Here is a 22,595-nt window from a genome sequence, read left to right as displayed (position 1 = left end):
CGTAGGATTAGTGCGGAGGAAGGGGCTCGGCTTCGCGTTAGTAGGGTTGGTCGGCAGGAGCTGCTGTCTTTGCCGGCCGTCTCGGGTGTAGGGGAAGGGGAGCTGCGAAGCCTTTTTGCGGGTGAGGAGCTTAGGATAATGTTATTTAATTATAGAGAGATGGGGATTATTCCTAAGGTTGAGCCGATGTAGGGCGTGGTGCCCTCGCTTGTGTGTGTGTAAGGGCTTGTAAAATGGAGTAGTGTGCCCTCGCGTGCCTGTGCCTGCGAGGGCGCTGTGTACTTTGACTGGTGTGATTGATTGTGCTGTGTCAGTGTGATTATAATTGGTCTTGCTGTCGTTTCTGCTTTTGTTATACTGGGTCGGCTGCGCCCTTAGGCGGTTCTTGCGATAGACTTCGGTTTTTTGCGCGCTTGTGCCTAGTCCGGCTGCACCTTTTAGGCGACTTCTGCGCGGGTAGTCTTCGCGATAGACTTTGGTTTTTGCGCACTTGTTGTGCTAAGTCCGGCTGCACCCTTAGACGACTTCTGCGCGGATAGTCTTCGCGATAGACTTCGGTTTTTGCGCACTTGTTGTGCTAAGTCCGGCTGCACCCTTAGGCGACTTCTGCGCGGATAGTCTTCGCGATAGACTTCGGTTTTTGCGCACTTGTTGTGCTAAGTCCGGCTGCACCCTTAGGCGACTTCTGCGCGGATAGTCTTCGCGGTAGACTTCGGTTTTTGCGCACTTGTTGTGCTAAGTCCGGCTGCACCCTTAGGCGACTTCTGCGCGGATAGTCTTCGCGATAGACTTCGGTTTTTGCGCACTTGTTGTGCTAAGTCCGGCTGCACCCTTAGGCGACTTCTGCGCGGATTGGTCGCACGCGAGGGTGTCTAGCGCTTAGCCTCGCGGTGACTTCGAATTGGTCGAATGCCGAAGACCGTTGTCGCGGTCTTTTTCGACACATGCTTTTGCGGGGGATTTTTCTCACATATATTACATGGCTCCGCCTCGTTAAAAACCTCACCCCCCGGGAGGAAAAGAGTGCGGGCCGGTACAAGATTGTTTGCGGTGAATTACAAGGGCGAACTCAGCCCTAAGGATTAAACAAAAAATTTACGAAGGTTGTCGATGTTCCAGGAGTGCTCCAGGTCCTCGCCATCTGGCGTTGTGAGCCTGTAAGCGCTGGGGGAAGCTTTTGTTTTGACTATGAAGGGGCCCTCCCACTTGGGCTCCAACTTGCCCTTGGACTCCGTCCGAGCTGTTCGGACGAGTACGAGGTCCCCCGCGCTGAACTCCTTTGGGATGACTGCGCGGTCGCGCCATGCTTTGGTCTGGGCTTGGTATTTGTTTAAGGCCTGCAGGGCGAAGACCCGGTCTCCGTCAATGAGATCTTTGGAGGTTGGCTCATCCACGTCAGGGGTGGCTGACGGAGCTGTGCGCGGAGACCCATGCTTTATTTCTTGCGGGGTCATTGCCTCCGATCCGTATAGAAGGCGGAAAGGAGTGAACCCGGTCGCCCTGCACTCGGTTGTGTTTAGCGCCCAGACTGCCTCCGGTAACAAGTCGGTCCATCTGCCTTTTTTCTCATCGAGGAGCATCTTCTTGACAGCTGTGAAGATTTTCCCATTGGCACGCTCCACGACTCCGTTGGACTGCGGATGATAGACTGAAGCGAAGGCAAGCTTGGTGCCGATGGAAAAACAAAAATCCTTGAAATCTTGATTGTCAAACTGCTTGCCGTTGTCAACTGTTAGCTCGGACGGTACTCCGAAGCGGCAAACAATGTTCTGCCAAAAGAATTTTTGGGCAGTCTTTGATGTGATTGTGGACACGGCCCTCGCTTCAATCCACTTGGTGAAGTATTCGACGGCTACGAAGGCGAACTTAAGGTTCCCCTGAGCGGTGGGCAGGGGCCCGACAATGTCCAGGCCCCAGCGCTGAAGAGGCCATGTATGGGCGATCAGCTTTGTATATTGCGAGGGGTTGCCTGACCGAGGAGAGAACTTCTGGCAGGCTTCGCAGGACCTCGTGACTCGATTTGCGGCGCAGATCATTGCAGGCCAGTAAAACCCTTGTCGGATCACCTTAGCAGCCAGGGCCCTTGGCCCCGCGTGCGAGCCGCACGTGCCACTGTGGACCTCGCGCAAGATTTGGATGCCTTCGGTCTCGGTGACACATTTAAGCATTGGCTGACTGACCCCTTTCTTGTATAATTGGCCCTCGATCAGTGCGAAGTCCCGGCTTCGATGTCCGAGGCGCTTCGCCTCACTGACGTCGGTTGGGTGATAGTATCCCTGTAGGAACAGGGTTATTGGGGCCCGCCAGTCTTCGGTCATGATTAGGTTGACTATACGGTGGCCCTCGCTATCATTAGTTATTTGGAGCCCTTCGGGGCTCCGGACGGCTGGCGTGCCGATGGTGTGAAAGAATACGTCGGAGGGCAGGGGCTCGCCCCTGGCGGCGGCCTTGGCTAATGCATCGGCCTCCTCATTCTTGGCCCTGTCCACATGCTGTAGGGTGAATCCCTTGAACTGCCTCTCGAGACTTCGGATAGCCGCGAGGTATTGCATGAGCGCAGGGTCTTTTGCTGCATAGTCTTTTTCGACCTGACCGGCGACTATCTTGGAGTCTGTTTTGATGATACATGTGGTGACTCCGAGGGCCCTTAGCTTGCGGAGGCCGAGGATGACTGCCTCATACTCTGCTATGTTGTTTGTACATTTGTCGGATTCCAGAGCGAAGCTGAGGCGTGCTGCATATCTGTGTTTGACTCCGGCTGGTGAGGTGATGACTGCGGCGACGCCTGCCCCCGCATGACACCATGCACCGTCGCAATGGATAGTCCAGACCTTTTCTGTGGATGGGTCCGGCTGTGTTACTGGCCCAGTCCAGTCGACGACGAAGTCTGCCAGGACTTGCGATTTGATGGCTGTCCTGGGCTCGAAGCTGATGTGGTAGCCGGAGAGCTCGGCTGCCCACTTGGCAATTCTCACTGATGCCTCCGGGTTCCTGAATAGTTCGCCGAGTCCCCTGTCCGAGGTGACTCGGACCTTGAATGCTTCAAAATAATGGCGCAGCTTGCGCGAGGACATAACAACTGCGTAAGCAATCTTTTCCAGCTCTGTCATGTTGCATTTGGATGGTGTTAGGACTTCGGAGACATAGTAGACAGGGCACTGTCTGACTGCGCCCTCGACTGTCTGCTCTTGTACCAGTGCCGCGCTGACCGCGTGCGGCGAAGCCGCGACATAGAGCAATAAGGGGAGCGAGGAGTCTTGCTTGTGAGGATGGCCAGCTCCGCCAGGTACTGTTTTAATGAGGCGAAGGCCGCTGCTTGCTCCGGTCCCCAAGCGAAGTCCTTCGCGCCGCGGAGTGTTTTGAGGAAGGGGAGACTTCGCTCGGCGGACCTGGAGATGAATCTATTGAGGGCGGCCATCCTGCCTGTCAGGCGCTGGACGTCCCTGGCGGACTGCGGAGGCGACATATCGACGATGGCCTGGATCTTGGTTGGGTTGGCCTCGATGCCGCGGCGGGACACCAGGTAGCCCAATATCTTGCCCTGGCGAACACCGAAAACACACTTTTCCGGGTTTAGGCGGAGTCGTGCATCTCGCATGTTCGCGAATGTTTCCGCCAGGTCGGCGAGGTGGTCCTCCTTATTCTTGCTGGCAACGACGATGTCGTCCACATATGTGAATATATTTCTGCCGACCTGCCCTTCGAGCACTGTTTTGGTGAGTCTGGAGAAGGTGGATCCGGCATTCTTGAGACCCTCCGGCATTCTGACAAAGCAATAAGTGCCGAAGGGTGTTATAAAGCTGGTGCTAGCCTTGTCTTCCTCCTTCATGTATATCTGGTGATAGCCGGAGAAGCAGTCGAGGAGGGACATGACCTCGCATCCGGCCGCGCTATCGACTATTTTGTCGATTCGTGGCAACGGGAAATTGTCCTTTGGGCAGGACTTATTGAGACTGGTGAAGTCTATGCACATGCGCCATTTTCCGCTTTTCTTCTGCACCATCACAACATTGGAGAGCCACGTGGGGTAAGCCACTGGCTCGATGAATTTAGCCTCCAGGAGGCGATGCACCTCCGCCTTGGCGGCTTCTGTCTTTTCGTCTGACATCTTGCGAAGCTTCTGCTTTTTGGGTCGCACCGAAGGGTCAATCCCCAAGCTGTGCTCAATTATGGCTCGGCTGACTCCGACCAGATCGAGGGCAGACCAGGCGAAGACATCTTTATTCTTGGCCAGGCAGCAGAGAAGTTTCTCTTCTTCAGGTGAGGTGAGGTCTTCGCTGATAGTTACTGTCTGCTTGGGCGTGGCCTGATCGAGGGGGACAGTCTTGGTCCCGTCTTGGCACTGCAACTGTGCCTTGTCGTGCTGCTTGTCGGTTGGGCTGGCCGGCGCAGGGACTTCGCGCTGGGTCGTGAGACAGTGTACATTTCTCTGACCGGGCACGAAGTCCCGCTCTATGTTGCGCGCCGTCTGCTGGTTGCCGTAGATTGTGATGGCGCCTAGCGGGCCTGGTATCTTCATACATAGGTACAACCCGTGGATGGCAGCTTCGAATTTGTTGATGGAGCCCCGGCCCATGATGGCGTTGTATGGATATACCATGTCGACAATGTCGAAGGTTACTTGCTCACTTCGGGCATTGGGTGCTACACCGAAGGAGAGGGGCAACTCTATCTTGCCAACTGGAAAGGTGCCCTTGCCGCCGAAACCATACAACGGGTTGTCCGAAGGCTTCAGCAAGCTGTGGCTTATACCCATGCGGTCGAAGGCGTGGAGGAAGATGATGTCCGCCTGACTGCCGTTGTCGACTAGGACTTTGTGTAAGTCCCAGCCTGCCACGCTGCAATTGATGACCATTGCGTCGATGTGGGGGGCGCTGCGCAGGTCGACGTCTCGCGCGTCGAAGGTTAGCGGTATGTGGGACCACTTCGTCTGCACGACTGGGCCAGTGACGGCGACATGGTTGATGCTGCGGTAGTGGTCCCGTTTCTGCCGCTTGGTGTCGAAGTCGGTGCTCGACCCCCCTGTTATCATGTGAATGACTCCGCGATATGGTTGATCGGCGAAGTCTTCTTGCTTTGGGGCATGGGGGATGTTTTGGTGTTGCTGGTGTGGTGGTGGTTGTGGAGGAGGTACGATTTGTACTTCCTGATGGTGTTGGTAAGCGTGGTGCGGTGGATGCGGAGCGGGAGCGTGGATATATGGTGGAGGGGGTGGCTGGTAATTGTGCGCGACAATTCTGGGATTGTCAGCTGGCTGCGCCCGCGCCATTCTGTCTCTGGTGGCCTTCGTCTCGGGGCAGTCTTTGGTCTGGTGGGCGCAGTCTTCGCCGTGGAAAAGGCAATAGAACCGGCGCGGCGGCTGCTGCGCCCGCCCTCGACCCCTGCCGCGAGTTCCATTTCCGCGGCCCTGGGGGGGATATTCCTGGCGGCGAGGGGGGTCAGCAGCAGGCTGTTGGTTGACGATGTTGTGGACTTGCTGCTGACTGCGGCCGTCTCGACTGGAGTCTGGCTGCGGAGTCCTTGTCCACGTGCGGCTGGACTGCGGAGTCTGACTGTTGGGTTTCCGTTGTGACTCGACCTTGCGCTGGTGGAGCTCTTCGGATTTGGCATATTTTTCGAAGAGCTGATATAGCTCCTGCAAGCTCTTGGGTGGATCTCTGATACAATGGCTGTAGAGGACGCCGGCCCGAAGGCCACTGATGGCGTAGTGGATAGCGATCTGATCGTCGACAGAGGGCAGCTGCGACTTGAGTGTTAAGAACTTGCGGTAATACTCCCGCAGAGTCTCCTTTTCCAGCTGTTTGCAAAGCGAGAGCTCGGCCAAAGCGTCGGTGTATGGACGGTACCCTTGAAAGTTGAGGAGGAACTTGTCCCTGAGACTTCGCCACGAATCAATGGACAGCGGAGGCAATCTGGTGAACCAGGTGAGTGCTGGGCCCTCTAGGGCGATGATGAAAGACTTCGCCATTGTGGCGTCCATGGTTTAAAAGTCGTCGCCTAGGCGTCGCCTAGGCGACGCCTAGGCGTCCAGGCGGGGAAATCTTCTAGGCGTCGGCGCCGCCCAGAGGAAACCGTGTATGGCGTCCGCCTTGGCGAGGTAGGCGTCCGCCTTGGCGTCGTAGGCGTCTGGGCGACGCCTTTTCCTCCCTGGGCGACGCCTTATCTCGTTTTGGGCTTTAGGGTTTTGGCGGCTAGGCGCGCGTTTTGTTTTGGGCCTGTTCCACTGTGCGCGCGCGGCAAAAATACATTGTGCGTGCGCGGCGCCGCGGCTGCTCCTTCGCGCGCAAATCTCTCTGCGCTCTCTCCCTGCTGCTCCTCTCTCCCTGCGCGCGGCGGCTGCTCCTCTCTCCCTGCGCGCGGCGGCTGCTCTGCGCGCGGCGGCTGCTGCGTTCTCCCTGCGCGCGCGCGGCTGCTGCGTGCTCCAAGCGCGCGGCTCCCTGCTACCAGCGCGCGGCTGCTGCTCTCTGTGCGTGGTCTTGCGGCTCCCTGCTCCTTGCCGCAGTGCTAGCTGCTGCTGCTGGTAAGTCCTAGTGTCCTACTCCCTGCTTACTCCTCCCCTCCTCAAAATGATGTTTCTCATCCCCTCCTCCCCTGCTTCCCCTGGTTTCAGACTGCGCAACGAGTAGGTTTCTGTCAAGTGTCAAGACTGCAGCGACTAGCGACAAGCCGACAACATAATGTCTTCTCGAAATGAAGCTCCATCTTCTGTGGCTGGTGAGTACGATCCGAAGAGCGATCCTACCCGGAAGCCACGGAAGTCTACTGATCCAGGGTGGAAGTATGGATTTTGGCCAGATCTTCAAAATAAAGATAAGGTGGAATGCACCCTATGTGGCCAGGTTGTTAGTGGAGGGATAAAGAGGTTAAAGCAACATTTGGCAGGGGCATATGGAGATGCAAAGTTATGTCCCAAGGCTACCAGTGGAATAAGGAAGGAGATGACAAGTTATTTGGAGGCAAACAAGAGAAAAAGACCAATGTTTCTAGATGAAGATGAAGAAGATGATGAAGTGGTGGAGGTGGCAGCAGCAGATGGGACGAATGATACATCTGCTGTGGAGTCTCAAGCATCCAAGGTGCAGCCTAGTTCTGGTACAGCAGCCAAAAAAAGACAATCGACCTTGCAATTTAAGGCAAACAGTAAAGCACAGCAAAAGACAGCCAAGTCCGTAGTTGAGATGTTGCGGAAAACACCAGAGGAGGTGGTGGATGAGAGACTTTCAGGCTCTTATCAGCCCACAATCTTGGCTAGTGCAAAAAGCAAGGAGGACAAACACTATGTGGACATGCAGTGGGCTTTGTTCTTCTATGAGTGCGGTGTACCTTTCAATGCCGCAGCAGCTAGGCAGTTTCAGATTGCAATTGAGGCCACAGCACAGTTTGGTTCAGGGTATAAGCCCCCAACACCTTACCAACTAGGCGAGCCATTGCTACAAGAGGCTGTGAAGACAACAAATACAATGAGGGAGGAACATGAGCGTGCATGGAAACACTATGGTTGCACACTCATGTCTGATGGATGGTCTGATAGGAGGGGACGCCATCTCATTAACTTCTTAGTGAACAGCCCAGAGGGCACTTATTTTTTAGAGTCCGTTGATGCATCTAGTGAAGTACATGATGCATACATGCTTGCTGATTTGCTTGAGAAAAAAGTTGATGAGATTGGGAGAGACAAGGTTGTACAAGTTGTTACTGATAATGGTGCCAATTACAAAGCTGCAGGCAAGCTTCTAATGGAGAGGATTCCTACTTTATTTTGGAGTCCATGTGCTGCACATTGCTTGGACCTAATGTTGGAGGACATAGGAAACTTGAAGGAATTCAAGAAACCAATTGCACGTGCAAGGCGTGTGACAACTTTCATATACCGACACGGGAGAATTCTTGCTGCCATGAGAGAGAAAACTGGTGGGGCTGATCTTGTGAGGCCTGCAGCCACTCGTTTTGCTACTTCCTTTCTCACATTGAAGAGCTTGTACAAGCACAAGGATGCTTTGAAGGCTTTATTTGCAAGCACAGCTTGGACTGATAACAGATTGTCAAAGACTAGTGCTGGATTGGATGTGTATAACATTGTCTTCTCCACACAGTTTTGGAATTCAGTAGAAGATTGCCTTAGAGCTTCGGGGCCACTACTTATTGTACTTAGGGTGGTAGATGGAGATGAGAGGCCAGCTATGCCAGAGGTCCAAGCATTGATGAAATGTGCAAAGGAAAAGATCAATCAAAGCTTTGCTGTCCAAAGCAAGAAGACTTTACTCAAGAAAATCATAACTATAATTGAACGGCGTTGGGAGAAACAAATGGATCACCCATTGTATGGGGCTGCAATGTATTTGAACCCAGGAAAGTTGCATCCTCTCATAAGAAATGATGATGATGCTACTGTTGGTCAGCTAAGAGGTTGCTTTCTTGATGTGCTTGCAAGAATGGTAGATGATGAGGAAACTAGAGACAAGATCAATTCTCAAGCAATGGATTACGAGTTTCTTAGAGGAGCAGCTTTTTCAAATAAGATGGCCAAAGATAACCTACAAACTATGACCCCACGTAAGTGTTTGTGGCTGTTACTAGTTTACTACTTACTAGTTGTTGCTAGTAGCTTGCTAAATTGTTGTGATGTTATTGCAGTTGAGTGGTGGCGTTCGTATGGTGGTCGTGCTATTGAGTTACAGAGATTTGCTAGACGTTTGGTGAGTCTTTGTGCGTCTTCATCAGGTTGTGAACGCAATTGGAGTACCTTTGAATTTGTAAGTTATTATGTGTGCCTCCTCAAGTCCTCATCCACCTACTTGGCTACTTTTGTATCCAATATTTCGGGATTAAATGACCAAGTGTTTTCTCTTTTCTTATTTTGTAGATCCATACAAAGAAAAGAAACCGATTGTTGCATAAGAGGTTGAATTCTATTGTCTTCATTTCCTACAACAGAAAGATGAAAGCTAGGTTCCAAAAACTACGCCAGAAGAAGGGGAAAAACTTTGATCCATTGGTTCATGAGGACTTCAACTGGGACAATGAGTGGGCTGATTCTTTGCATGTAGTCCCTGAAGGTGGGCGTGGGTGTGAGTGTGACCTTACATGGGACCTTGTGGATAATGCCATTGGAGCATCGCAAGCACTTCGTGGCCGAAACTTACCAAGAAGGGCCCATAATGTGTATTCAAGAAGAAATTCTGTTGCTGCACAAAACATGTCAGAGGCTGAAGAGGAAGATGAAGATGAAGATGAAGATGTTCCACATGACGATGCAGAAATCACAGATTGTGAAGATGAATCTAATGGTGGCAATGCTGGTGAAGAAGGGGAGGCACCCAATATCCCAGGAGAGTTTGATGATGATTTTTGAGCGACGAGAGACAGGGAGAGTAGCTATTGCTAGATTGCATTAGCAATTTAGCATATTTGCTGCATTACTAACTGCAGCTAGTTACTATTAATTATGCCATTACAAACTATCTATGTGGCTATTTCAGATTTGGACATTTGGTATTGTGTTGTTTTAAATTTTGTGACTTGTTGTTGTTCCTTTAGAAACTACTTTGTGGCTATTTCATATCCATTATTATGCTATTGTGAATTTGTGATGATTTCTAGTTTATGAGCTGTAACAGCTGTTTGGTTGCTTGGTATTTTGTAACAGCTCACAGCTGTTTGTAACATCTACTAAGGCGTCGCCTAGGCGCCCGCCTAAGTCGCCTAGGCGGTCAGGCGGTGGCTGGGCGCCTAGTTCCGCCTAGCCGCCTTTTAAACCATGGTGGCGTCGTCCCCTCCGGCTGATGCAACGGCGACTTGGTAACTCATGATGTATTGCGCCGGGTCGGTGCTGCCGTTGTACTTGGGGTATGCCCCCGCTCGAAAGTTGGCTGGCCAAGGCGTCACTTGCAGGTGTGGCGCCAGGGGACTTCGCTCGTCGAGGTAGTTGACCCCTTGGAATGGCGCGCCGTGCTGAGGGGCGTAGTCATGCTGGGGGAAGCGCGGGTTCTCCGGCTGCGCCCGGTGCTGCAGGGGTTGGCCATGCTGCCGGCCGAGGTAGCCTTCGCGCGTGTCCTCCGGTTGTGTGCGTTGTTGGAGGGGTGGCTCTTGCTGTAAACCGAGGTGGCCTTCGCGCTGCATCAGCGCGATCTCGCGCTCGAGGTCTTGGGCTTTCTGCTCCTCGTCGCGTATCATTTGCCGCACTTTGGCTAATGCGGAAACACGCTGGCGCTTGGCCTCCAGTATCTCTTTCTGCCTCTGGAGATTGCGGTTCCTGAGGCGCAGGGCGCGCAGCTGCAGCTGTTCTTCTGTTGAGACGCCGAGGACCTCACCGTCCTCGGTGAGGTCCGCGCCTTCCAGTGGGGCGAAGCCTGGGGGCGGCTGCGACTGTCCTTCGGTTCCGCAGGTGCGGAAGGTGTCGTCTTCGCCGGTGTGGGGAACATTGTCTTCAATGGGCTCTTGGTGGGTGGATTGGGTGAGGACGAGGGCCTTGCCCTTTCTTGCGGCCAGCAGTGCTGCCTTCGCAGCCTCGTCAGCCTTGGGGTTAGCTCTCTTGGGTGCCATCGCGGGTGGTTTTGTCGTAGCACGAACGGTGGGCACCAAATGTTGGAACTTGCTCTCTGCTGCAAGTAGGCCAACTAGGGTGAACAGCGGTGACAACAGGGTTACGTGCACGGGGGCAATAGCTCTGTTAATCTAGCCTCTCACGGGCACTGTGCGGGGGTATTTATAGGTATCTGAGTGCCCAGCGTCTTGTGTTAAGGACGCATGTGCCCTCAGACGCCTGGTTTATCCCCGGAATATTCCCATAAAGCAGGGTTACAAGCTGTAATTACAAGTATGCCTTTACAAGTTAGGCCCGTAATACAGAGGCGGCCACGCGGGGCCCGTTACGATGGGCCAGATCACACGTGGGCCTTGGGGCTGAACGAGGCCGCGCCGTGGGAGGACGTCGCCGCAGGCCTTCGTCAAAGTGCCGAGTCCTGCGAAGGGTGTCCCTGCCCGCTTTGTCTCCGTCGGACCAGCGGCTGCAGCGAAGACTTCGAGCGAAGGGTGGCGTCTTTGCCTTCGCCCCAACACAGTGTTAGCGTGAAGCAGAGTAGTCCGGTGGATCCAGGGGTATATTGTAGCGCCCTCTTAACATGAGTTTGGTGCTGGTTAGTATTTAATAGTTGAAGAAAAAATTGTAATAGAAGATGAATGTGGTTGGATAATAATATTTTATGGTTGTAGTGGGGTATAAGGGGAGAATATAGGGGGAACCGCTGCGGAAGATGAAAAAGTACGGAGTGAAATCTAGATGAGGTGGCACAAAAGTAAGATATAGGGGGAGAAATTTAGAGAAAACCGTTGTAGATAGCCTCTGTTAGAATCTGCGCCGGAGAGACAACCCTGCAGGTTGCCGGCGAGCTCCTGCCTCCCATGTAAGTTTCTTCGGGTATGAGAAAACCTCACTGGTTCTCACACGCACGCGAACACTTTAGAGAGAAACACAGCAGATTTGGTGGCGTCCTATTGACTGCCTTTTCTTAGCCTCTAAGGCCATATATTTATAGACTATCATAAGGAAACAAACTAGCTATTACAAGGGAATAATCCGGACTGCTATCAGTCCTGATCTTGCTGATTGGATCCGTCCATATAAGACTAATCCACTACCATACTAGCTATTTCCTAAAACAGAATAAGTAAACTAGCACCAATCAAGGATTACTTTCCTAACAGCCTCGTCTCCCTCCTCTCCAGCAGCGTCCTCTACACGTAAATACCAACATTAGAGACATATTTTACTTTTGATTTTTGTACGTACGTATTTGTCATAGTCTCAAATATATTGTACAAATTTTAATTTTGCTAAATTTGTTGTTCAAGGTATTATAATGATAGAGGAGAGCAAAGAGAAACTCTATATATAGTGGATCCAACAGCGTACTCTATATTTAGAGGGCACTGTTGGAGGGATAAAGGACGGGAATCTACCCTAAATATAGGGTACAGAACCCTTTAGCGATTATTGCTGGAGAGAGCCTTATAACTTAAGATTAATGTAGTTCATTAAATGACAAACACTGAGCAGTAAATTAACTCACTTCACTTTCTATCCTCTCAATTTCTGATGTGTAGTATTCAATGGCATCCACCTTCGTACCAAAACAACCAAGAAAACCAGTCTGCACCACAAGAGAGTTCCAAAAAAATACAATAAATTTTTTAAAAGGGTTCATATTTGATTCAAATATAACAAAACCATATGAAGGGAAAGAGCAGCTATTTTTTGTGTGTGGAATAACCTTAGTAGTAGGCCGTTTAGATGCATTCCTTTCAAATCTCAGCTGATAGTAGTCAAGCCAATTATGCATCTTTGCTTTCTCTTTCACCAATTTAGCAAGTTTATTTGCATTGTAAACCACCTACAAAACAAGTGCATGCAATAAATCAAACATAGCTCAGCAACATCTCCTTTTTGTAAGGTTTTTATTCCTCTCTAATATATAAGATGCGCAGTTCTCCTGCACGTTCGATAAAAAAATCAAACATAGCATGTCTGATTCTGTTTTACAGAAAAACAATTTAAAAAATAACTTACAAGGAATCAAACAAAAATCCATCTAAATAGGAATCATATGTACCAAACTTAAATGAAGAAAACAAGGATCTACCCAAAATTGTGAAACATGCATCTGTACAAACATAGAAACACCAAAACCATACTACACGGCGGAGAATCCATAGATAAACTCCTAGAATAAAATAAGGGATCATAACATGAATATTCATGAATTATGTTATAAATTATTATTACCTGATGTGTCAGATAGTGACCAGGATGATTCACAAGAAAGAAATGTTCCACAAGCTCACTAATTGATTCATCTGGATCAGGCGGTATATTCCGCACAAGGACCTAAAATATAATCATTGAGTAAGCGCATACAACAAGTCATACCCATAACAAAATCCACTTGATCAGTTTAGGGGAAAAAAGAAACGTGTTCTCGCCTCAAAATCTATGTGAAATGCAGTAACAGTACAAATTTCAACTTTAAGTGTCTGGATAGCACTATGTGTTCAAGGCATAACTCAATCATAGGTTAGTCATACCGTGAACTGATCTGGTCTGCGTTTCTCTGATGAAAGAAATCGCAGTCTCATCTTTGCAACTACTTCATACTCACGTAATAGTACATAGCAGGTCCAAAATGTGAAAACATACGCCATTGCCAAGTGGGCTATAAACCTTCACAAAGAGAAATTGGTTAGGACTCATGAGCAGTCAATATGAACTCAAAACTGCAATCCCTAATTTGAATGACAAGGTGTATTGATTGTAAAATCTGAAACTATTATAGAATCTGAACCCATTTCCCTAAATCTAATGAATGAACTTGAAATATTTTTAAGTGCAAATTTGTACTATGTACTCTACATTATGAACTTTGGTTCCTAAGTTTTCTCCCATGTGCAAACTACCACATTTTTGCTATCCAAAATCAGTTTCTGTCAGAGGCTGGATAGCAGTTCATATTGCGCAGTCCCATCCATATAACTTCTTTACATCAATTTTACAACTTTCCTGAACCTATCAATAGAAAAGGATACAAGGGAATGGCCCAAAGAATCATGGTTCCAAAAACAAAGAACAAGTGCTAACCTTTTTGATCCAACTGGTATGTTTGATATTGAAAGCTTATCAACATTGCTGTGCTCTAACTTTGAGAATTGCAGAGTATCATTGGTCCAATTAACAGGGACAAGAACAATGAAAGCTAGAACTGAGATTGGAGCAAATATTTTAAGTCTGTAACAAGTGAAACAAAGTAAATAAGTACATGTAAAGAAAAAATAAGATGGGTGTCAATCAGTGAACCAAAGGGAATAAAGTACAAATATTTTGATTCCACGAAACATTTGGTGGGTAGGTATAAAACGACTGATAAACCGTAGACATATCAAAGTGAGTAAATTCCCTTATCTGAAAATCCTAGAGACTAGATGCAACTGGCAAACTAGTGACCTAATATAGAGTAGCTGACATAATAAAATAGAGCAAAGACCTAGAATTGAATTAGCCAATGTAACTAGGAATAAAATTGGCAGCACCAGTTCATTCTTTTGCCTAGCTTGTCATGTTGTCTGGAGTGTAGCAGGGTAATATAATAACCAATGCTCATTATGAGGTTGATTCCCCATTTGTAAACCGAGGCTCTATTTACAACTATGCCTAGACCAATGGAGACCTAATTATCCATTGATGGAAACTGGTAGTAATAACTAATAACGCCCCCACCTATGGTACAATTGGAGAAACTGATATGACAAACAAAAGCTTAAAACATGCCTACAGTACATGGTGTACAAGTCACATACCCGACCAAGTAAATCCTCAGATACACAGCTGAATCCAGACCAGCATGGCTAATCAACTCATCCTCAGGCATTTTGAGAGCAGCAGGCACCCAACTTAAAAATTTCAAGTATGAACGCATGTCCAAATTGACAAACTTCCGGACAAATGTACCCCCATGACTTGGACTCTCTCTTGCACCTTTGAGGTACCATTTTGGGAAGTAAACCCTATCATTGATTGGCTGCAGTCGAAGGAAAGCAAATGCAACTAGGAACACTACAGCACCCATTATGTTGATAGCCGCAGAGAGTCCTATATCTTGAATTGTAGCCATAGTTGTCCTTTAAATAGCTTAGGAGAAAATTCTATTGAATTTATCTACAAGATGTCAGGAAAGAACAGAGTCATTACCCAATAGATAGTATGATGTCACAAAATTACAATTCTAAACAAAACCAAATGTAAGAATAGATGACCGTATCGAGAGACAAACACCGCATGTGGTGACTCAGTCGCAACTGCAAAAGAGTAACATAAAATCACTCTGAAGAAACAAAACAACACAACCATTTCTAAGTAAACACAAGTAGAATCAAACTTTGTCTGCAATCAGTATTGAATTCTTGAGCACCCAGAATGATGGCATAAACTACCATAAAAAGGTTGCACATATGCTGTTCCATACTTCCATTAGAAAACCATGCAACCTATGAGCAGTGTATATGAACTGAGTCATTGCCATGCCATCTGTATGGAACATTGAGCAAAAATCTTGACTAATAGGCACAAAAATGAGTCAACAAAAAACGGTGAATAGAAATAAGAAGAAGGCATAACCAACCCTTTAAGCAATATTCATGATTGAGCATCACAGAAGAACAGTGAAAAAATGAGTCAACAAAAGCCGGTGAATAGAAGTAGGCATAACCAACCCTTCAAGCAATATTCATGATTGAGGCTGTGCGCAGCGGTTACCGCTGCCTCTCCCCCTCCCCTTGCATGCGGCGCGTAGGGGGCACCCTACGGCCGCAGCGGTGCCCCCTACAGCGCCCCCTACGCGTCGGTCCCCTTCTCTCTCCCCCCAGATCTAGCGTGTCACTGTTCATCACCCTAAACACTGTGCTGTGGGTCCACGAGTAATTGTTAGTAGATAAAAAATTGATAGTTGGTATAGAAAATGATATTTTATAGTGGTAGTGGGGTATAGGGGGAGTATTTAGGGGGAACCGCTGCTGGAGATGAAAAAATAGGGGGGAAAATAGGGGGAAAAAGTGATATAGGGGGAAAAATTTAGGGGTAACGGTTGCGGATAGCCTAAGCAATGAATAGGAATAGGGAAGAGGAGGGCTAGAGTGCGGCGCTGCAGACAGTCTAAAGTAGCGGACTACTAGCACGCATGCTATAGCTGGTGGGTCACTCGGTGTCCGCTATCCCAACTGTGGCGCGCGAGGCAGAAGCACCGTACAAGAAGGCAAGCAGTTCGTGCGGCGATGAAATAATTTATTCTGTTAATTAAGTTGGTATATTAAAGAAGATGACATATAGAGGATGAAATAATTTATTCTGTTAAGAAGGCAAGCAGTTCGTGCCTTAAAGTGATAGCAGCTGAAGGTTGTAAGCCACTAGTGGAGTCGTCCACACTCGTTGCCTGGGCAGCGAAAGCAGCAGTGACTCCTAAAGTGGTTTTTACTTTCATTAGACTTGTCATCAGTGCTGTGGGCAGGACTGTTCAGAAGGGGCTCTTCCTTGGCAAATGAAGGGCGCCTGGATCCATCCTCAAGGAGAGAATCAAGTGTCACGCTGGGTTTCTGATGCCCATTTTCATCAGATGGGTCCTTCTGTGGCAGCAAAACATCCTCTGGAGTGGACTCCTCTCTATCCTTGAGGGTCTTTTGTACCAGCATCTTGAGAAAATTCATCACTTGGACTGCATACATCAGTGCAGTCAAAGGATCTGCCATCTGCATTGTAAGTTTGCTAATAGTTAGCACGCATAACCGTTCCACTGCTCGGGGTGAGGTATATATTGCTAGTTCGCTAATTGCTACAATATTAGCACAATGCAATACCTGAGTCGTATTTGGCACAAAAACCATAGCAATATTGCGATCATTCATCTTGTTTATCTGTTCTTCCTGGACTACATCATCCATCAGATTAACAGCCCAGTCAAGCAAAGCTGCTTCAGCTAGTGGAAGACATTTCGATACCCAAGCACAGTCCTCTTCAGATTGGCATTGCATCACCTGTTCAGGTGGGATAGAGTCCAGTACCCCCCTCGGCATTTCTCTGAACCAGGCCTGAAAAGAGATGAAAACTTAAATTGGACGAGAACATGCTTTTGTCTTGCCGAATAAAAGTTACTAGCTTGTGAGCATAAACAGTTAATGTCAAATAAGTTGACCAAACTCCTTGGCATCTCCAAAAGCAAAATTATAATCTACAACAAATATTGCTAAACGGCACGATCACAGAACCACAATCACAACTTTGTATGCAATGGGAAAAAGTTAGAGGCAATATCATTGTACAAGAAAAAAAAAAGAGATGGTCAAATGTGAAGTCTGGATTCTCTGGCAGGTGTTGACATGAAATTTCACCAACAAAGGTAAGCACGATCTTTAATAAAACAGGTGATCAAGAAATAGACGCTTCCCATAGAATGATTATCATTGTATAAGCTACATGAAAGAAATTAGCTTACTTTGATTAGACCTGCCAAACAGTGGACATCAACACCATCAGGAACAATTCCATTATTTAATTGGTCTCTCACAAAATTCTTCCTGGCTATTTTCTGCGTTTATTCGGAAGATACCTTCTGCCTGACAGTACAAAATAAGGAAACACTTATTTGATCAGAAATAAGGCTTCCAAACACTGAGGGCAAAGAATCATAGAAGATCCTAAAACACACACCTGAAGACCTCCATGTTCATAAAGGCATCTCTGCATCATCAAGAGGATTGTTAGGACACTGTTTCCTCGGGAATCATAGGAACACTGCATTGATTCTGACGAAACTCCAAAGACACTTGCACTGCATATCAGGTTTAAATCAGCCAATGCATAGGACTAGCCAAAGTAAACTTGTAATGGAAATAACAATTTATGTTATCATAAAATGCATATTAGCACTAAAAATCAAGCAAAACATATGTGACTTTGAAGGTTAAGGATATGCCACATGAACACGAGCACGATCCTTCACTAATTCAAATTTTAAATGTATATGGTGCTGCAAAGAATATCTCCAATTATCAGGTGTTTTTTATTGATCATATACTAGCAACCCTCGAGTTGGTTGTGCCACTTTATCTTCTTTTGGAGCACTAGGCACCCATCCTTCTATAAAGCAGAACTAATATAGAACCCTTTTGTTTATTCTTTTTAGCCTAATGCTGAAAACCGACAACTTGGAACTCCCAATAAGAAACATGATACATGACACCTATGCACTTTTCTTATAGTTTGCGTCCTGTTCCTATAATAAGTCAGATAGTATAGCAAAACACAAAAAATAATATACCAAGTATTTGAAGCCAAGGTCTACTGTACGAACAATAGATGAAGGATAGAAAAAGGTAAAAACCAAAGTAATTTGCAAGTCTAGAGAAAAAATAGTGAATAATCTAATCAATACAAAATATGCCATACATAAATCATGGAATCCCTAGCAACTTTCCAATCTTACTAATGACAGATGATGTAACAATCAACTTTATGTACCTAGTACAATTGGAATAATTCTTAGATGAGGTAAGCAAGTACAGAAAAATCATGGATGCTACAAGATTGCATCAGAGAAATGATTGACCAATTGTTTGATGGAACATGGGAAAAAACACAGAAATTATTTCTATGAACAGTTGCGGTCCAAAGCATATCCACTATCAGAAGACATGCCCATTTCATCAACCGTAGTTCAGATTCTGCTAAGGCCGCCAACACGAAAACCAACTTCATACTTCATAACACAATTCAAATGAAACTCAAATTCCACTTAAAATTTTGCTTTTTCAATGATATTTCAGATCAAGGGAGCATGGAGGCTGTAACACAAACAAAAGGGACTACTTTTCAAGGATCAAAACTATATTACGGAAACGAGCATGCCATCAGATGACTCAGATGAAATGGATGCTTTCGAAATGTCGAGCCTGACACACAGAAAAAAATTGTGCACAGTAGGAAATGATAGAAAATGAAATTTACCATCGGTCAGGCAGCTTCTCCTCTGAGTTCGCTGACCACACTGCCAGAAGCCTCACGAATGCTATCAGTCAACATTGAATATGACTCAGAGTCAATCCGACAGTGTCTATTATCCATAGCAGCCAGCAACTGTGAACAAAAATCCACATGGCCAGCTTTGAGCAAACCATCATTCAAAATTTTCCATGCAACTTCATTATGATTATAGTCCATCCCAAGTAAGTCACAGAACAGTGATTTAGCCCTGTCATAGTCCCCCTCATCACAGAGGCCTACAATAAGGTAGTGGTAGGACTCAAGCTGAGGCTGAAACCCAAATTCTATCATGTCGGTAACAAATGACACAGCCTTTCCAAAGAGCTTGATATCACAACAACACTTGATAAGCATTGTGTATATCTCTTCATTGGGAGATATAGCTTTTCCAAGCATATGATCAAGAAGCACACATGCTTCTTCTAGTCGTGTTGCTTTGCAGAATCCTGCAATGATAGAACTGTATGTCACTACTGTAGGATTTAAACCATGCTTCATCATCCTTTCAAGAAGCTGCCAAACTGTGTTCAGTTCAATCCAGTTCCACATGCCAGATGTGTCTACATAGTGAGCATTGATCAAACTCATTTTTAGAAAATGTTTGAGCAAAAGCCAATAAGTCCAGCAATTTGGCTCACATGATGCATCCACCATGCGCTTCAGAGTAGAAAATGCACGATCCATGTATCCCATATGACCACAACCATTAATGAATATATTATAGGTTACCACATCAGGTGTGACACCGTCTCTTTCCATTTCCCCAATTAGATGCTCAGCCTCCTCTATTTGACCTATCTTGCAGTACGAGCTAATGAATACAGTATATGTGGTTGCACTAGGCTTATGTCCTGATGAAATCATTTCATTGAACAAGCTTTTAGCATGGTCATGCTTCCCTTCTTTGATCATTTCACTGATAATTATTGTATAAGCAACAATGTTACACTTGACTCCACTTACGGTCATCTGATCCAGTATAGACAAAGCTTCATTCAGTTTTTTTTGTTTACATAAAGCCTGCAACAATACACTATATGTGTACAAATCTGCCTTACAACCCTCATTGACCATCTTCTCTATAAGGACGGCAGCAAAGTCAGTATTGCCTGCCTTGCTAAAACCATCAACTAAAGATGTATATGTTACCTTTGTGAGGACGACTCCCTTCCTGACAAGAAATGAATAAGCTTCTTCAGCTCTTCCAGACTTGCATAGTGCATCAGTTAGGACATTGTACGCTTGCTCATCAGGTGTCAAGCCATTCTTTTCCATCATTTCAAATAACCTGAAAGCATTATCAAATTCATGTTTTTTGCACTGGCCTTGAATCAGAGTAGTATAAGCGATAACACCAGGAGTTATCCCATCCTCTTGCATTTTAGTTATTAAAGCCATTGCCTTATGAAGCTTTTTATCCTGAATTAACCCATATATCAAAGAACCATAAGTCCAGGCATTTGGATGGCAGCCTTCATGTTCCATCAATTTGAAGACCTCTAGTGCAGCACCAACCATCCCAACCTTGCAATACCCATCAATTATAGAAGTGTAAATGACAACATTAGGAGCTAAACCATTTGCAAACATCTCATTCAGCGTCTCTTTAGCCTCTTTTAATCTACACTTCTTGATGAGGACATTAATCAACACTCCATATGCCTGTAAATCAAGCTTGCAATTGCTTGATATCATATTACTCTTTACCCTGAGTGCATCATCAATCCTTTCAGCCTTGCAATACCCATTAATCAGGTTAGTGAATGTGATAACTGTAGGTGTGAAGCCCCTTGCAATAGCGCCATTCAGCAATTCTTCGGCTTCGTCTAGCTTCCCACCACATAGGCCATAAATCAGACTGTTGTATGTCCAGTCATCTGGATTACACCCATTTTGTTCCATCAGTGCTTTAATCCCCAATGCATCCTTCATCCTTCCTGACTTACAATACCCATCAATCATTGCATTATAAGTCCAAACACTTGGTACCACCCCTCTCAAAGGCATTTCATCAAGCAACCCCCTGGCATCATGAATCCTGCCCTCCTTACAAAGACCTTTTATCAAGAGTGTATACGTGTGCAGATTCAGGGAGCACCCATCTTGTACCATCATGAACACAAGCACAAGTGCCTCCCTTACACACCGTGCTTCACAGAGCCCCTGAATCAAAATGGTGTAGGAGTACTCGTTCCTCCTGCAACCCGTCAGCGGCATCATCATGAGTAGCCAGCAAGCCTTTCTCAAGTCACTTGTTCGGCAGTACCCCAACAACAGTGCATTACATGTGTATGTATCCATCTGCATCCCAGACTCCCTCAACAAGCAGAAATACCGGTGTGCTATGGCGAGACTACCCTTCTTGCAGTATGCCATGATCATAGTGTTGTAAGTCACCGTGTCTGGCAACAACCCCTCCTGCACGAGGTGCGAGTACAGCTTCCCCATATACTCCGTCATGTCGAATCGCAGCAGCGACCTGAGCGCCAAGTTGTAGCACTTTGGGGACAGCACGAGTCGCTTACCACCCACTCGACGGATTGCCTGAATTGCGTCGACGGCCTCACGCACGTCCTCTGCGGTGCCGGAGCAGCTAATCATGGAGAGGACGAGCTTGTCGTAGTTGGCGGGCGCGCGGCGGCGGGCGAGGAGCTGGAGCAGCGCGGCGTGGGAGGCGGCGGTGTGGCGGAACCCGGGGCGGCGCGCGACCCACTCGAAGAAGGCCAGAGCGGTGGCCGGGTCGAGAGGGGACACCGGGGCGCGGAAGAGGTCGGCCACGTGCGCGGCCGTCACGGAGGGGGACAGCCGCTTGTAGGCGCTGCCCTTGTTCCAGCGGCGCGTGGAGAGGACGCGGCCGAGCTCCGCGACGATGTCCGGGGTGGATGTCGAGGCGACGGCGGCCGCGGGCCGGGGGAGGGGCGGGAGGCGGCGCATGGTGGCGGCGGCCTTTAGGGTTCTGCGGGGCGGCGGCGACACGGAGGCGGAGGCGGCGGCGGCGGCCGCGGCGAAGCGGAACGAGATGCCCGACTCTAATTCCGCTCACAGCTGCTACCGTTGGATGCGATATAAATGTCCCAGGTTTAAAATATGCGTACCCTTTAAGCACAAGGATACGTTGCCAAAAAGTATGCTCAATCCCGTCGACTCGTAGGATTCGGTCTGGCAGCCGACGACCGGCGGCCCTCCCTCCCTCACGCAGCACGCTGCGCCGTCGCCTCCACCCCACCCTCCTCTCGCCTGCCGTCCTCCCCTGCCGCTGCGGCGCCGTCGTCGCCTCTTCCTGCAACGCCGGGAATCGATCTGTTGCGGCCGCTTCCCTGACGTCGAGAGGAGGACGGCTGCGCCATCTTCTCCACCACACCGCGCCCGTCTTCACCTTCGCGTTCACGCAATGAGGATGCCCAGCGGCGGGCCGGTGTGGATCTGAGGCCACCACCGCCTAAGCATCGCCCGATCCTGTTTGTACCGTGTCAACGGCCACTAGCCCACCACCGTTATAGACCCGCTCGGTGAGCACTCTATTCTCCCTGACGAGCCTCATCCTTTCTTGCGTATTATTATCACTTTGGTGCCAAACTTTGAAGCGTAATTATCTAATTATGCGAATAGCTGGAGCTACTTATTAATGCATACACATAGCTTCAAAGATGACTAATCGGACATATGTTTATCTAATGTCAAATATGCAACTAGCTGCAGCTTACTTAGTCATGCATACAGCATACAAATACCTTCATAGATGACTAAAATGTAAATAGAGTTGAAATTACCAGTTTACGAACTGATGTGACTAGTATATTCGACGATTAGATACTACTCCCTCCCTCCGTTCTTTTTATTTATCGTGTTTTAGTTCAAAAATAACTAGCGAACGACAAATATTCGAGAACAAAGATGATGCTCGCCTGTTCCTCTTTCTAACTACGAATGTCAATTATTATCATGTTTGATCCTGGCCTTATCAAAAAAAAGCAACGCTAGTTGCCCTGTCACTGCAAATTCACATTATGTTATGTTC

At 47.7% G+C, this 22,595-nt stretch overlaps 2 protein-coding genes and 1 pseudogene across 6 annotated transcripts in view; 1 reads left to right on the top strand and 2 right to left on the bottom strand.

Moving 5' to 3' along the window:
• LOC103649511 (calcium permeable stress-gated cation channel 1) overlaps positions 1 to 22,043 on the bottom strand; it is a 31,447-nt gene extending 9,404 nt beyond the window's left edge. The window contains exons 1-11 of one of the 3 annotated variants that reach the window (XM_020546180.2): positions 18,542 to 22,043; positions 17,246 to 17,366; positions 17,031 to 17,151; positions 16,396 to 16,626; positions 15,916 to 16,287; positions 14,347 to 14,704; positions 13,631 to 13,777; positions 13,081 to 13,216; positions 12,782 to 12,883; positions 12,270 to 12,389; positions 12,069 to 12,149 (exon numbers count right to left, since the gene is read on the bottom strand). In XM_020546180.2, the coding sequence (XP_020401769.1) occupies positions 12,069 to 12,149; positions 12,270 to 12,389; positions 12,782 to 12,883; positions 13,081 to 13,216; positions 13,631 to 13,777; positions 14,347 to 14,660 (900 nt within the window). In that variant the 5' untranslated portion in view covers positions 14,661 to 14,704; positions 15,916 to 16,287; positions 16,396 to 16,626; ... (1 more) ...; positions 17,246 to 17,366; positions 18,542 to 22,043. Of the gene's footprint in view, positions 1 to 12,068; positions 12,150 to 12,269; positions 12,390 to 12,781; positions 12,884 to 13,080; positions 13,217 to 13,630; positions 13,778 to 14,346; positions 14,705 to 14,802; positions 14,841 to 15,167; positions 15,284 to 15,915; positions 16,288 to 16,395; positions 16,627 to 17,030; positions 17,152 to 17,245; positions 17,367 to 18,541 lie in introns of those variants that run through there. The other 2 variants (XM_035966114.1, XM_035966112.1) reach the window with 2 other exon arrangements.
• Positions 5,982 to 9,583, top strand: LOC109943273 (uncharacterized). Of its 3 annotated transcripts, XM_035966111.1 has the most exons (4): positions 5,982 to 6,520; positions 6,611 to 8,553; positions 8,635 to 8,753; positions 8,864 to 9,583. In XM_035966111.1, exons 2-4 carry the CDS (start codon positions 6,678 to 6,680, stop codon positions 9,350 to 9,352), a joined length of 2,484 nt encoding a protein of 827 aa, XP_035822004.1. In that variant the 5' UTR covers positions 5,982 to 6,520; positions 6,611 to 6,677; the 3' UTR covers positions 9,353 to 9,583. The 3 variants fall into 3 exon arrangements, with proteins under 3 accessions (XP_035822004.1, XP_020401771.1, XP_035822003.1); XM_020546182.2 differs by having other exon boundaries at positions 5,987 to 6,520; positions 6,611 to 8,753; XM_035966110.1 differs by lacking the exon at positions 5,982 to 6,520 and having other exon boundaries at positions 6,529 to 8,753.
• LOC118476618 (rho GTPase-activating protein 1-like) lies at positions 14,945 to 17,366 on the bottom strand (annotated as a pseudogene).
• Positions 22,044 to 22,595: the final 552 nt, after the last annotated feature.

The sequence above is a fragment of the Zea mays genome, chromosome 3, assembly GCF_902167145.1.
Source record: "Zea mays cultivar B73 chromosome 3, Zm-B73-REFERENCE-NAM-5.0, whole genome shotgun sequence".
NCBI lineage: Eukaryota > Viridiplantae > Streptophyta > Magnoliopsida > Poales > Poaceae > Zea > Zea mays.
This window is presented reverse-complemented; position numbering and strand designations above follow the sequence as displayed.